This window comes from Diadema antillarum, unplaced genomic scaffold, assembly GCF_040938485.1.
Source record: "Diadema antillarum isolate AM-2024a unplaced genomic scaffold, OU_Dant_1.0 seq00001680_RagTag, whole genome shotgun sequence".
Taxonomy (NCBI): domain Eukaryota; kingdom Metazoa; phylum Echinodermata; class Echinoidea; order Diadematoida; family Diadematidae; genus Diadema; species Diadema antillarum.
This window is the reverse complement of record NW_027272375.1, coordinates 55,726-71,280: the sequence shown is the minus strand read 5'-3', so window position 1 is coordinate 71,280 and position 15,555 is coordinate 55,726. Positions and strand designations below refer to the sequence as shown.

At 35.8% G+C, this 15,555-nt stretch overlaps 1 protein-coding gene across 2 annotated transcripts in view; it reads left to right on the top strand.

The window, feature by feature from the left end:
* The window catches only part of LOC139711654 (APOBEC1 complementation factor-like), a 39,775-nt gene that overhangs the window by 8,187 nt on the left and 16,033 nt on the right, over window positions 1–15,555 (top strand). For both annotated transcript variants that reach the window (XM_071623515.1, XM_071623516.1), the window contains exons 2-4: window positions 10,779–10,953; window positions 12,098–12,284; window positions 12,905–13,067. In XM_071623515.1, the coding sequence (XP_071479616.1) occupies window positions 10,779–10,953; window positions 12,098–12,284; window positions 12,905–13,067 (525 nt within the window). The remainder of the gene's footprint in view (window positions 1–10,778; window positions 10,954–12,097; window positions 12,285–12,904; window positions 13,068–15,555) is intronic.

Genomic DNA, 15,555 nt, shown 5'->3' with positions numbered 1-15,555 from the left:
ATTTTCTCCCATGAATTTATGGGGGAAAAAAAGATAAAGAAATTTGGATGAGCCAAAGTGACAGTGCTGCATATTAAGCAAGTTAAATGGAAAATCTAGCTGAAGGACTTAGCTGAAATACATGATAATTTCAGTGCCTGAATCAAACTGTAAATTTTGTTGTGCCAGATATCAAGAGGCTGGATCTTACTAAAAATCTCACAATATAATAATGTTGGCTTCAGCACATACTCCAATATGCTCTCCTTGTTTTGTGCACCCTGTATGTTACTGGTCCTATTATGTACAATGTGACCAGTCAGTCCTTTTATGAAGCCAAAGCAATTTAATATATGTGCCTCAGTGTCAATGGATGTTGTGCAAGGATAAAGCTGTATCATGACAACCACTCAGTATTTTTCTCTGATGTCTGTTACTGATTTCAGTCATGACAACAATGAAAATCAGATGATCCATGACTGCTGGATTCTAGGGACTGGCTAACTAGATATTGGATGCAAAACAAGAATGGTCCACACTTGACATGCAGTGACACAATGCACCCACACCAGTTATGCACACTTGCAGTAATAATTGTTTTACATCACAGTTGCATACAAATTTTCCTTTTAATTGCCAACCACCCCCACCCTTGTTTGCTCCTTGATGATTTTTAACACTATAGACAAGTGTTACAATTATTGAAGAATTGAAGAGTATTCATGTTAGTGAGCAACACAGGAACATGCTGCATCAGCAGTTGATATATGAAATCATGTATGGCATGGTTAAGTGAAAAAAAAAATCCTGAAATAGCATTATGAGCTTCTAGTATTGCTTAAACTTCTAGCTCTTTCTGCCTTCCCACAGACTATAACAAAGTTAACGGTATTCTAGCAAGGTGCTATAAACCCATATATTGGTTGCCGGGGGAAACTTGTTCAATTTTCTGCAAGTCATGTGAATGGGCTCAAGCCTGATAAATACATACTAGTACACTGTATGCACTCTTGGCCAAATCGCCCATTTGGCAAACTGTAATGTCCAGTGTGGGCAATATCACAGTCTCTCACCCCTTTGCAAACTGTGCACACTTGTCATCATGATATGCGAGTGCATCTCTGTCATCATGCTTTTTTGCTTCTCCAGATGAAAAACAGTACATTGTGTATTATCAGAATGATCCATTTGATGAGAGACCACATAATACCACAGTTTCTTCATATATATATATATATATATATATACATATATATATATATACACACACTGTATATTTTTGGGGGGGAGGGGGGGGGAGAGAGAGAGAGAGATTGAGCTCTCTTTCAGCTGCTTTACTCTTTCCTCACAAATTTTTTAGACCACATCTCAGGTTGGCACTCTGTAATATCACAAGTTTTCTCAAACCTTTCATAGCTTCATATAAAGGAGACAATTGATATCACCTCTTAGCCTGTAAAGTCTAACAGCTTTCTTGCTATCAGGATAATCAACTCACTTTTGATTATAGATTTGACTTTCATCAACTGTACAGATAGAAATATTAAAGTAACATACAAGACTGTGATCTGGGGGGTGTTTTATCTAGGTAGTCAGCGCTGACAAGTTGTCAGTCTCTGACAATCACCATGGTAACAGTCAGTGACCAGAGCATCTCAGCCAATCAAAACCAAGAATTTTACTGAAATTGTCAGTGACTGACAACTTGTCAGCGCTGACTAAATTGATGAAACACCCCCCTGAAGTAAGCAGATCAGAACATACTGATGAGCAGTAAAACCTTGTTAAGGTAAAGAGCATAGTTTGCTATAGGAATGATACTGTGAATTGATTTCCTTGTCAAATATGATGTCATGGGCAGGCATATCTTTCTTACAAGTAATGTACAGGTGATGTATTTTACATTAGCCATCACATTACAACAAATTGTGTATGTGTGCTAATGCTTTTGTGCTTGTATGACTGGATACCATGGTAATCTGTTCTACCATTTTCAATAATACTCTCATCATACTACCACTTAGTGGTTGTTGAAATACGTTACAGTTTTCTCAAGATGTAAATCAGTGGTTTGTGAGCTTGTGTTTTGAAGAAAATACAAGCAATAGCTGGTTTGTCACAAGCTCTTCACAGTGGTGGAGCACAGCAAATATGATAGCTTAGGTGTTTCTTCTGACTTGTCAAATATGGAATTATTACCTGCCAATGTTCAAGTATGATATCAATCGGTAATGTATCATACTGTCAAAGTAGCCCAACTGGGTTGTAAAGAATGTATATTGTGGAAATTGTGGAAAAGAACCCACATATGCTGCATACCTATGCAGTATCCCATAATAGTAAACACACAACAACATTGATACAGTGTTCTGTACCATCACCAGTTTCCAATTGAAAGCTGGTGAAGACAGCACTAAACGCTCACAGGACACCCAAACCAATCATGCCATGCTGTGTGCTCTGGAGGAGCTCACTGGATATAGCTAGCATGTAACCTTGTGTTCACTATGAATGAGAAGACTGCTATAGATGGTGATGCTTGTGTTTGTCACCATGTTTGTTTTTTGTGGCTGTTTTCATTTTAATTCAAAAATATTCGATGCACACTGTCAAATAATAACGATTTTACATTAAATATGAAGATATTCTTAATCAACTTCAGAATGGTGCAATGAATAGTCCACGTGTGTGCTAGGTAAACAATGGCTTGTTAAGGGTCATGGATGACGCAGCGATTTTCGGGGTAAAATGAGGATGACATTTTTGCTTGTCGACCATCAATGTTTCCGCATGCATGCTAGTGCCTTGTCTTAAGGGTAGTGAAACAAACCAGAAAATGATATGAAGTGTAATAATGTGGGAATTTAGAGTAGCTTGCCAGTAATATAATGATAGGTAGTGGGATCCAGGACCAGTGATACAGGAGTCTGTCTAGGTCTGTGTCCTTATTTCAAGGACAGGCACAAAGTATGTCCTTCATTGTGTGAGAATTTAGGGGCAGCCAGACCAGAAGGGTATCAGTTTCACCCTGTTTATCCCATCAGACAGATTTATTGGATAATGAGTATGTTTGTCCAACCATCACTAATTTGAGGGATGTAGGGGTTAGTTCATTTCTTGGTCCCAGCATCCCAAGAGTGGTGTGGTATATATCAGAGACTTGATAAGGCTGTAAAATCATCTACAGTATATAGAATCCAGTACAGCCTTGGCTTGTCATGTGTGTGCTCCCTTAGCCTTCTTCTTCTTCTTCTTTTTGTCACAAGTTTTCTCCCAATGCTACTTTATAACAACTATTTCTGATTATATGCAAACACATATATATAATGTAAATCATGTACACTACCAAAGCAAAATGGTCTTCTGGTATTAAAGAAATGCAAAAAAGGAACTAAAAAGAAACTAAACAAAACTAAAAGAAAGAAGATCTTGTTTTAACTGGCATAGCTACCTTTGACTGGCAGTAAGTATATGTACAATGTCATAATTTATTTCACATCTACCATTGTGGATTTCTACTGAGACATACAAATAGGGGCCTACACTGTATTATATGAAATTCCTGGTATGTTAGGCTTAGCTACTCAAAGGCATTTTTCAGTTGCTACGAGACAAGACATCCATGTTTAAAGGTGTTAGCCAATGATTGTTAATTTCTTGCAGTGAGTATGTTACGTTGTTTGATCATACACTTTTGCCCCAGCGCAATCCTATAATGCATGTTTACTTTTAATTGTAAGACCTGTCTTCTGCATAAAAATCATTTGCATTTTTCATAAATTTTGTTTTGATAGGGTAGCATTTTAATGTAGTCACTAATCTACCTGACCATTCTTCATACACCCTCACAGGTTATAATTTTTCTAATTGCTCACTAGGGCTTTATCAGGCAGTTATAGATAATAAGATTTTAAAAGAAAAATGAATTGAATGGGGCCAAGAACATCTCATGACATTCTAGGCCTACTGTAACACAGCGAAGAAAAAAAAAAGTAACAGATTATCACCGACTTGTGACATGGTTAGAAAGAAAGGGGAAATCACTGAGTTGGTTGGCAAAAATTTAGGTCACAGGTCAAGGTAAACTTTTGGCCCTTTCTAAAGAGCAATCAATTATTCTGGTCCAGAGTATGTGCAAATTCTTATGTCTGATATTCAAAAATTCCAAACGCAAGACCTGCTGTCACATCTTCCCCAATAATGCAAAGCACTATATATTCTAGAAAAAATAGAAACACAACAACCACTGCCCAATGTACAGATGCAAGATATTATTCTCCCTTGCACTGGTTGCTTTCAGAGGCCCTAGGTTCATAAGAACAGTGTAGAGCATGCATCATGCAGTAGAGACTACAGGGTGCGTATGTTTAAGGTGTATTTGCATGATATGTTTGTTTTACAACAAGAGTAAGGCTGTGCAGAGTACAGGGGTCAATCCAGGGTTGTGTCAATTTGCACAGAGGAAAGGAAACCACCAGCATTTAAACACACCAATAGCTTGATGCCAACGTGGACACTTGCTGCTCGACCATGCCCCCATAATGCCTACGTCATGTCATTGTGCCAGGTACAAACTCCACTTGAAATTTGATTTCAATCCTGATTAATCACAGTCATAGTTCCTAGCTGCTATGACAGGGTGCACTTGATCACCAAACGTAGCAAGTTGACTCAACATTATATCGAGTCTATTTTTAGACTCTTCCTCATGGGGCGTAGAGCACCCTGTAAAAGCGCTATATTGGATTTTTAGGAAGCAGCCACATTTTGCAGACTTCTGTGCTAAAGAAGTTGATGAAATGGGATGGAAATCACATCCTTGTTGCTTTTATGCAATCCTATTTAATGGTACTTTTGCGAACATGTATAACCAGTAGCTTAATTGATATCCTGATATATCACAAGTGGTTATACAATGTCACCAATTTACCCAAACCAAAAACTTTCACTCACCAGCCAGCTACCATTGAGCTTGACTTATATGTCATTTCCTCTTTTGCAAGGTCAAGCATATTTGTATTGTTTCAATATCAAAATGATAACAGAATGATTAACAGATTGATATAACATATATCTTTTTTTTTCCTTTCAGCCTTTTATATATTAATCCTTTTCACATCGACCACTTGAATAGTATTTGTAGTGTCACATTTTTAAAGAGATTTGAGAAAGTATAGGTCTTTATTTCAAGGTAGTGAAAATTTTAGAATGACCAAAGAAATTATGAAACCTATGTGGGGTTATTCGTTATTCTACTGTAGCGAGAGTGTATCACGCTTGACTTGTCTGTTTTCAAATATGATCCAAGAAAATGATGAATTATTGTTAGCTTCTTTGACCCAACTCCTCTACAAATAACATCTAGTTTTTCCAGTTGTTATCATGTAATGTTACATGTATCTTTAAACTTATATTTGTAACAAAATTTATCTCAGTTTCTTATTATCGTTAAATGATATACAATGAGGAGTACCCTGTATTGATGATATTGGCTGTAGAACAGATCTATGTAGCTGGGTCAAGTGCATGATGGATGGGTGTATGGTAAAATTATAGCACCTTCTGAATAGAACCAATTTCCCGAACAGCACTCCTACGTCGCAGAGATCGGTTGCAATCTATCTTTGTGGTATTAAAGGATGACTACCAGTTCTCATATCATTCCTAGGTATGCCTTTATGCAAATTGACTATTACCCGACATGATGCAAAGAGTTTACTTATAATTTCTGGCATATCATACCTGTGAATAGACAAATACAGTGTACAGCCTTGTTTGTGTCAGTGTAGCCATCCAACTTTAAGATGATAATGACGCAAGAAAGAACATATACATGCACTGAGTGTGCGTTTGAAGCGCATTGTGCAGCTACCTGCTTCATATGAGGTAGACCCCTGCTGAGACAAAATGCAACAGAAAGGCTTCTTTATCACAGGAAATAAGAACAATTTTCAGAGTACATGTATGTGTTGTGGAAATGAGCTGCTTGGCAGAGGTCTGCCCTCTCACTGCCTTTCTAGTTATTCCTCCTTCAAAATTAAATGTGCCTTTCTTTTCTTTTTTTTAATATGATGAGGCATTGAATATGCAGCTTCCCCAGTTTTTATGTCAGATATTCCTTAACAGATACTATTTTACTGCACATCTTTAATAGGATGCGTTTAGAGTATCTTACCTACTGTCTAGGGTACATATCTGCTCATCCATATGGGCCATCACCATGATATGACCTTTAAGTGATGTTACAGAATTGAATTTATACAATCAAGAGAAGTAAAAGGGCATAGTGTTTTGCATATAGGTCACACATTGTACATTGTAAGCACTGTCAAGTGTGCATGGAGGCTCTTTTAGAGATTTCTTTATATAAGAAATGTATCTGTTGTTAATTTGAAGATACAGGTACTGGTATACGACTATAGATAGAAAGTGATTTCTGAAAAAAAAAGAAAGAAAGAAAAAGTTACCTTGGTACTATTTAAATGCAGAGTAAACTGCAACTGATCAGGAAATTGAAGTGTGAGGAATATTAGCTTAACAAGGCAAAGGGGCCTGCCATGAATAGTGTTACATGGGAATACTCTACATGAGTGAACAGGTTATTTTTCATAGTGGATGTATGTGATACATAGAGCATAGGATGGATTAGCCAGGTCTGTGCCTAAGGTGTATATATGCAGATAAATACAAAGATTTCTGCGTCACATTTTTAGTGATGATAATGATGATTAAAATCATGATTATGATAATTAGAATAATAGTAATCAGTAAGGATGATCTTGATAAAAATTATCACAATAAAAGTGTTGATACAAATTTTTCATATTTAGCAGCAAGCTCTTTTTTGACATGTGATGGTGCTTTACAATATCATTATCCAGTCACTAGTACTAAGCTGGTACCAAAGCTGCGCCTTGAGTGTGCTCACTCTACTGCTACACAAAGGAGCATTTCTGTCTATAGGCTGCCACATCAGGTCATTTAAGGTCACATATTTTGCGTCAAGACTGTTGGACACACAGCTTCTTTTACAGCAAATCACCTTTTCACATTGGCAGATGAAATGCCTTGCTCAAGGACACAGTGCTTAGACAAAACTTGAACCCTAGACCCTATTGAAAGCACAGGATGCAGTGCACTGGACCACAGTACCATTCATAATTATGTTGCAGTGCAACAGACCAATCAACTGTCTTTCCTTGTATATTGAATAGTTGTCATGGTAATGATTCTACACATTCGTCTTTCATGTGCAATTATAAGAAACTTGGAGTAAATAGGAAGATGTGAATACCTTGTACAAATCTGCACAATGATTTTACAGACTATAAACCATGACCTCTCTGTAACTATTTTGGTGGGGAAATTCCACATGATGTTCTCCAGCTATTTTTAATGTATTGGAAATTCCATTAAAAAGGGTCCCACGACTAGTTAAATGCCCCTTCTATTTGCTTCATATATTGTCATTGCTGAAAAATTACATACCCTAAATCAATTTTACTTCTGAATACTCTTATTCAGGTAAGTATCTTCCTTTTCAAAGTAAAATATAGAAATTGCTTCTTCAAAGTTCCACATGAATTTTGACAAAAAGTGCAAAATCACAACGTTTTTGGGCAAAATTGTGTGACATTTTACTGTAACACAAGTTAGACAGATTTACAGCTTGTTTGTGGATTAAACTCTATTTTAAGGGGTCAAAAATGATAAAAGACGAGCAAATTTTGAACACTATAAATACAATTCATGCATCAATTGATACACATTTGCACACGTAAATTCCAAGAAAGACGTTTCACGTGTAAGTTTTGGTGTCCCCATAATTGCTTACGCGAGAAACCTTAATTGATGAGTGTGGAATCCATATTAAGGACCAGTGTTGAACTGTTTGTTGTTATTTTGGTAGAAATCACATAGTTTAAAAGATTTCAAGAGAAAATTGGGGTAAAATAAATAAATTTGAAAAAAAAAATATAATTTTCACACACATGGCTTTGGTGCCCTCCTAAATATTACGTTGGGACACAGTGATAGCTAATTTTTTGTGTCTTATCACAACAATAAATGCTACTCATTGGCATATTTTACAATGTAGCTGTGGTTTCTTTGTAACAGGTATCAAATATTGACCACTCTATTGATCTGAGAAAAAAGAATGCAAAAATGATATTTGGTGTCCCCCTTACACGAGAAACATTGAAGAATCTTTTTCCTGGCCAAAAATAGGGGTTGTGTCATTTTTTCAATAGTATAGTTAATTTCTTACTTCAAAATAATCACTTCTATTGAAACAAACATAGAACTAGTTTGAAATATGTGGTAAGATGCCAAAATGGATGGTTCACCGTGTAAGGAGGACACCAATGGTGTCCCCTTTACATGGTGAACCAGTTTTTCCCCATACACTGCAATTTGGTATGCTGACTTCCTTCAATTTCAGTTTAGAATGTTAATTTTCAGAATTTTCTGATTTTATTGGCAAAATAGGCATGTCACAAAGTGGGTCCCTATTTTATGGAATTACCCATATGGTGTATATCAGAGAAACTGAATTTCAGATGTGAAGCATAAGAAAAGATAACAATGTTTAAGAGTAGTAACCACTGTGTGCAAATCAGGGAAGTGATGTCATGGCCTAACAAACCTCACATTGACCTACAATCAAATTTGCACTAAATTTCTTATTTGAACATGAAATGGTGTTGCAATTATCTAGCAGTAGACCTAATAATTCTTCCAGGGTGGGTGGAGGGGGGGGGGGGGGGGTGGAGGGGGGGAGGGGTTAGCAGCTGAATGGTGTAATAGGTTTTAAAAAAAAATGTTACGTCTTTGTTAACAAACTAATGCTGATTCCCATATGTGACCGTGCACCTCAAAACGAACATAAAGTCGCACACACTGATTTTGCGTGAGGACTGAAAATAAGTGAAATGGGTCAACCTAGCCGAACTTGACTTCTTCATATTTTCTGAAAGATTGGGTCTTCTTTTACATTATGCTAAAATTTGATATCATAAAACAGGCATGGAAGTGTGTTTTTTTAGCAGTTTATCTCGAAAATTTTTTTGTAGAATAGTGTGATTAGGTGTGTCTTTAGAATCCCTTTTTCATTTCTGAAAAACCTTGTCCACACTCTTCACTTTCAACTCTAATAACTTTTGAAAGGATAGGGCTACTGCTTTGAAAGTTGGCATTAATTATGGACAGAATGTGTTAATGAGGCATGCTTAATTTCAGTTTAATCTGATAATCCCTTCATTGTTGTTACTCTAGTGGTTTACTTCCTGTTTTGTGTCCCATTCATCGCACAGCCAGCAAGGTTTGGTAAAGATTAAGCGCTTGAATAGACACTGTACTTCAGAGCCTCTTTTCTCAGTTCACACTTTTCCTGAGTTTGTACTTTCTTTCCAATATTTAGATAGGTTAGGAGAGTCCATTTGATTGAGTTATACATCATTTTAAAGCTTAAAGTCTGCTCTTCAGAATATGGTCTTAACTAGAATTCATGTCTGGCGACTTTTTGTTTGTTTTGAGGTGCAGGGTCACATATATGGTTTTGATCAATACATCACTATGCAATTAAACATGATATGGCATTTATGACCTATCATACAAATGATGATGCCTAATTGTGCAAAAAAAAAAGTATGATGTGAACATTACCTGTAGTTTTTTGTGAACACATTGTTACATAAGATTTCCTGTCTGTTTGTAAGATTGTGCATTTCCGTGAAAAGTGAACCCAAATGATGAAACCATGGTTGAAAAGCTTTATAGCTGTATAATGTCATGATATGAACTCTGACACGTTGGCTTGCTAGACATGCATTACCGTATAACACATGCAAAGATGAAACTATCTCAAGGGTTTGATTACCATAGTGTGTTAGAGATACAGTTATCATACACATTCATATATCATTTGACCCTCACACAAGGTATCAACTTTTAGGCAGACAATGCTGAGATACTATCAACAAACAGAAGGCCTTCATTTACACATAGGTTAATCATTAACTCTGGTTCAATAGATGGAGCTTGTATTTAGTCGTGCATTCAGTCTTGTTAATGCAGTCTCATACAATATGTGGGTAGTATGAAGCATTTGTGTGTGTGTGTGTGTGTGTGTAATTAGTAGACAGACCACCATGAAAGACTACCCTAGGAAGACTTCAGCGAATCCAGACTAGATCTCTTATGATATACAGCAAAGACCAGCAGCTGGATTCTGTTTTAAAAAAAATAAAAAAATGAAAGACCTTCATGGAAGCAATTGTATTCTTTGATACAACTAGAATATTTAGTGACCACATTTGGCAAAAATATAATGTCATTGACTATATCATAGTATACTAGTGTAGTCCTATCAGTGTAAGAACTAGGAAAGTTTCAATGGCAAATGCTAATTGTAGGCTACATCGAAATTTTTGATATAGGTATTATTGGATTTCATTTTAATAGTCAGGCAGTCAGTATTGGCACATGTGCATGTCCTGTGGTGTTCCTTCAATATACTACAAATGAATACAAAGGTTTGGGATTGGCACTGCCTGAAGATAGTTGACTCTAAGGACAGCTCTTTGAATGTTTTTTGTTGTTTCTATATGCTGTGATCAGAAAGTGTCCAGTATGTAGTGGCAGTGCTGTGAAAATTTAGGAATGTGGCAGTGCTGTGAAAATTTAGGAATGTGGCAGTGCTGTGAAAATTTAGGAATATGCCAGTCTCAGATTAGCTTTGCTAAATTTCATGAAGCTGCTAATCCAGACTACTAATGTGCACCATCTCCATATTGCAGGTGAAGATTCTGTATGTGAGGAACCTGATGCTGCATACAACAGAGGAAACCATCACCAAGGAGTTCAACAAACTCAAGGAGGGTAGTGTGGAGAGGGTGAAGAAACTCAGGGACTTTGCCTTTGTCCACTTCTACACGCGTGATGATGCCTTGAATGCCATGAATGCCATGGACAGTAAGTTCACTCAGAGACACCCATTTGGGTTTTATATGAATGAAGAGCTACATTTTATTACTCATCTTCACTATATCCTCCTTTTCTGTTAAAGGGATGGATTAAATTTGGTTGAGAACAGTTTTCAGCTCTTAACTTTTTCTGAGATAATTACAAAACCACTGATGAAATATTTAAGATCATACAATTCTAAGAGGAATTCAAACTTTATTTGATGAAAATCTATTTGATATGGTGGAGATATCAAAAAAAAAGTAAAGCAAAGCAATCCTTAAAAAAGGTGGGTCCCACCTTTTTTAGGATTGCTTTGTGTGGATATCTCAGCCATTTCAAAACCAATTTTAATCAAAATAATAAACTAATGATTAAATTGTGAAGTTTAAATGACTTTTGAATATTTGAAGTAAGATGATGCAGTGAAAAGATCTGAAAGACCTATTTTTTTAGTGATGACTGAGGTAAATCTCCTTCTTTGAAAGTGATGGTTAATAAACCAGACTCCAGAATAATAGACAGATTGATAAATAAATGAATAAATAAATAAATTGAAAATAAATAAATGAATAAATGAATAAATAAATAAATTGAAAATAAATAAATGAATAAATGAATGAAAGACAGACAAATGAACAAACCAAAACATAAAGGAATACATTGTAAATTCATTTTATGATTGAAGGACATTCCCAGGCAAAAATTTATATTATGTCTTTAGCTATCTTGTGTCATTTATGCATATTAAGTGAAAAGTTTGATGCATCCTTTTATCTTCTTCTGATAATCAGAAATATATATCTCTAGCCATTGTGTTTGAGTGAAAGAAGTTTTTAAAAGTTTGAATGAGGCTCTTCTCCATAATGAACTTGTCAACACAAAACATAGTGGCAAGTTTTGTAGAGTGCTATACGTCCAATGTGTTTTGTGGTTTGCAATTGGAAATTGTGTTCCATTCACTGCAGAGAAAGTACTGAATGAAACTATTTTCAAATAATGTCATAAGTATGACTGTATAATGAATATCAGAATGTTTCTAATTAATGTATATTGAATTCTTGCATGTGCAGCATTTGTACTATACGTTATCAATATCATCACAAGCATTGTCAAAGTGTACACTAATGAGTATTTGTTTTTACATCAAAAGATGCTCTCCTGGATGGGGCACAGGTTGAAGTAGTCTTGGCCAAGCCAGTGGACAAGGGGAGTTATGTCCGCTACACACGAGGAGCTGGACGTGGCTATGTCCAGCCTGGTCTCTATGGTTACGAGAATCCACAGACCATCCCTGCCTATTACCCTGGATACAGCAGCCCCAGTGCTTTGCCCCCAATGTAAGTACATCAAGTCAAGATTTCTGGTGTAATGTGATTGCTACAAGTAGTCAGCTTGGATGCTACATTTCCTTCATATAACCTTTTGAAAGTATGACCTTCCATTTGTGTAACTGAAGTTCATTGATTTGCTGATCTGCTGTATATGGGGTATCTTTCGCAGTGTTTCTATTTTCATTAAATTTGCTAGTCGACCGATATTTCCAAAATTTACAACTCGCAAAAATGATGCCCCCAGTAACAGAAGTACACTTAATATTCGTTTGCTGTAGACAGGAAATCTCTAACTTTTCTCTTGAAAAAGTGATGATATCATTCTCAATTGTCAGTGTCGCTCTTGTATTGTCCAATATTTCAGTGCTTTGCTATCAAGTGCTCTACCTATCTTAGGAAGCTGTAGTTGCTTTTAGTATGTGACTATGTTTGTTTGCTTGTTATATAGCTTCAATTCTTCATTTCGTGTAAAGTGTACTTTGTAATTCCAATGTAACATATGATTTATATCATAATATTATGAAATCAATCCTCATATGTCATAATTGGAACGATGCAAAACCCTGAAATTTTTTCTGTATGTGTGTAAAAACTATTTGAGTTCTATTTTGATGGTGTGACCACAGGATGGGACCACCAAGCCGTGGAGGAATGATGCAGAGGTCCCCCATGAGAGGAGCCCCTCGTGGCCGCTCCCCAGGAGCCATGCGTGGGGCTGGTGGCACTAGGAGCTATGGAGCAGGGCGTGGCAATGCATATGGTCGCTATGGAGACAGAAAGCCACAAGAGGTATGTCCTTCATAGTTTGCTGTACATCCAAAGTTAAAGTTGCATCACAGGAAAAGTAAACCACAGTAGAATGGGAAAATGTATCAAGTAAAAGAAAGTGATATGAAAGCAAACAAATTTGTAGCATTTTTAAAAAACCAGACTGATCCGTTTTGCCTCATGAGCCCAAGTAAAGAACCTAAAAGTCGTGCCTCTTGGTTTCTCATTATAGTCATAGAGTCATAAGATTACTTTTGTCAAAATGACTTCAAATAGATAACAAAAACATACAATAGTTTGTCAGAATTGCAATGTTTTATAGGTCATGATCACAAGTGAGGGAAATCAACGTACAGACAATTAAAAAAAAAATCTGAACACAATATTACAGGGATGGTATAGAATTGGTGGAGATGAGAATTAGGCTTTTAACTTTAAGAGGAATTCAAAGTTTATTTGATAGAAATCGGTTTTGGAATGGCTGAGACATTCAAAAACAAAGTAAAACAAAGCAATCGTAATAAAAGTTGGATCTCACCTTTTCTTAGGATCGCTCTGTTTCAAAACCAATTTTCATCAAATAAATGTTGAATTCCTCTTGGAATTACATGCTCTTTTATATTTCATAAAAGGTTTCTTATTATCTCACCAAAAACGTTAGAAACCTGAAGTAAGGTCTTAATCGAAACTGTGCAATCCCTTTAAGCATAAAGTAAAGGAAAGATTTTGTGAATACATAGCATCAAAGTCAAGTGTCCAAGATTGTGAGTGGATGCTATGCCATGCTTGTGTTTTGTTTTTGATTTTGTTATTGTTGTTTATTTTGTTTATTATGAGGGGGGTTTCATTCAAATTTGTGTAAGTTTCTAAGTATTTGTGAGATTTGCTAACACTCATTGATCCATTGATTTCATTGTTCTTTTTTTTCTCTTTATTTTCTTTTTTTGGTTCCAAAAGAATTCTGTTGTACCTCTAAGCCAACATTTTACCTGCACTCACACAAACTTTATATGATGTGTTGACAGTTTACCAGCAGTGAAAGAACAACCTGCTGAGGTTTGATCTTTCATGCTTCATACACAGTCTTATGTGCCTCACATTTTCATCTTGATAAACTTTCTTATATGATTTTAGCCACAAATATAAGGCATACAAGAAATTGATTTACTGACTATGCAAATTAGATTCTAAAAAAAGATACTCAAATCATGCAACCCAAACACATATCAAAGGAAAGGCTGCTCGGCAATTTTCTTGGAGAAAACAAATTGAAAACAAATTGAAAATAAACTACCAAATCATACCTTGAGACAAGAATCAAAACAGGTAAACAAAGATAGATTTAAAAAAGGCTGAAGATAACATACCTATTTGATGGTGTTACATTTAGTCCACAGTGGGCTAGAGCCCTCAAAAGTTGCCATACTGTGTATGCACACTTCCTATTTGGCTCTACTTCCATTTCATGTCAGTATTTACTGGTTGGGACAAGTAATCATACCTCATTGCTGCCAACATAGGAGCATATATTAAATTCAAAAGTATGATACTGACACAAATATAATCATTTATTATTTGGAGTCTTCTCATATTACACAATGTGTCTTTGTGTGCAGCTGATAAACAAGCTTTTGATTTATATGAAGCTCACAACTTGGCAGTTAGTTATGAAATGCACAGCTAGACCAGCACTGGTAATAATACTGTGTAATGTCATTTAATGGAGCTACATGTAGAAGAGGAAAAGACTTGTGTACCAATGACTGTGTGGTACTGCTGGCATCTAAATCTAGAGGTATTGTGCTTGAATTTGCCAACATTTATCTTCTACAGGATTTGATGATACTATTATTATCTAGAATGAATAACAAGCCAAAAGAATACTTCACGACTGATTGCAGTGATAAATTAAAGCTGTTGGATTTGTGTTTTAAATTTGTTGGTATATAAACATAACAAGTTTGATGACACTTGTCTCTGTTTTATGTCTTATAGTTTATTGTATCCATGATCAAGCTCAATTATGTAGTAAAATGAGTGAGGGATGAAATTGATTATTAATCTCAATGAGCTTCATTACAGTCAGAGGCTTCAACAATGAGGATTATATCAAGTAGGATATATGAGTTGTCTACCATGTTAAACTTATATATTAAAAACTAATATTTACAATAACAACTAATATTCTGAACTTTGTGTTTCTTATTAGTTGAACCTTAAAGTCGTGATTCTAGTGCTGGGTAATACAAGTAAGTGGTAACAACGTTTCTAATCCGTGCATTGTCACTAATGATTATGTTGCAAAAAAATGTAATGATCAGTAACTGACGTTGTTTTCTTGACACAATTTTTGAACAAAAAAAGGGACTGATCTAGTTTAAGTTCAAGATGATGATTGTTTCTTTTGCCAAATATTTGTGGTAGATGGAATCAGTCATTAACTCGCACTAACAGAACAGTCTTATCTTTCCCCATTTATATTGTTCTCCTAACTGTCCTTGCTAACTAC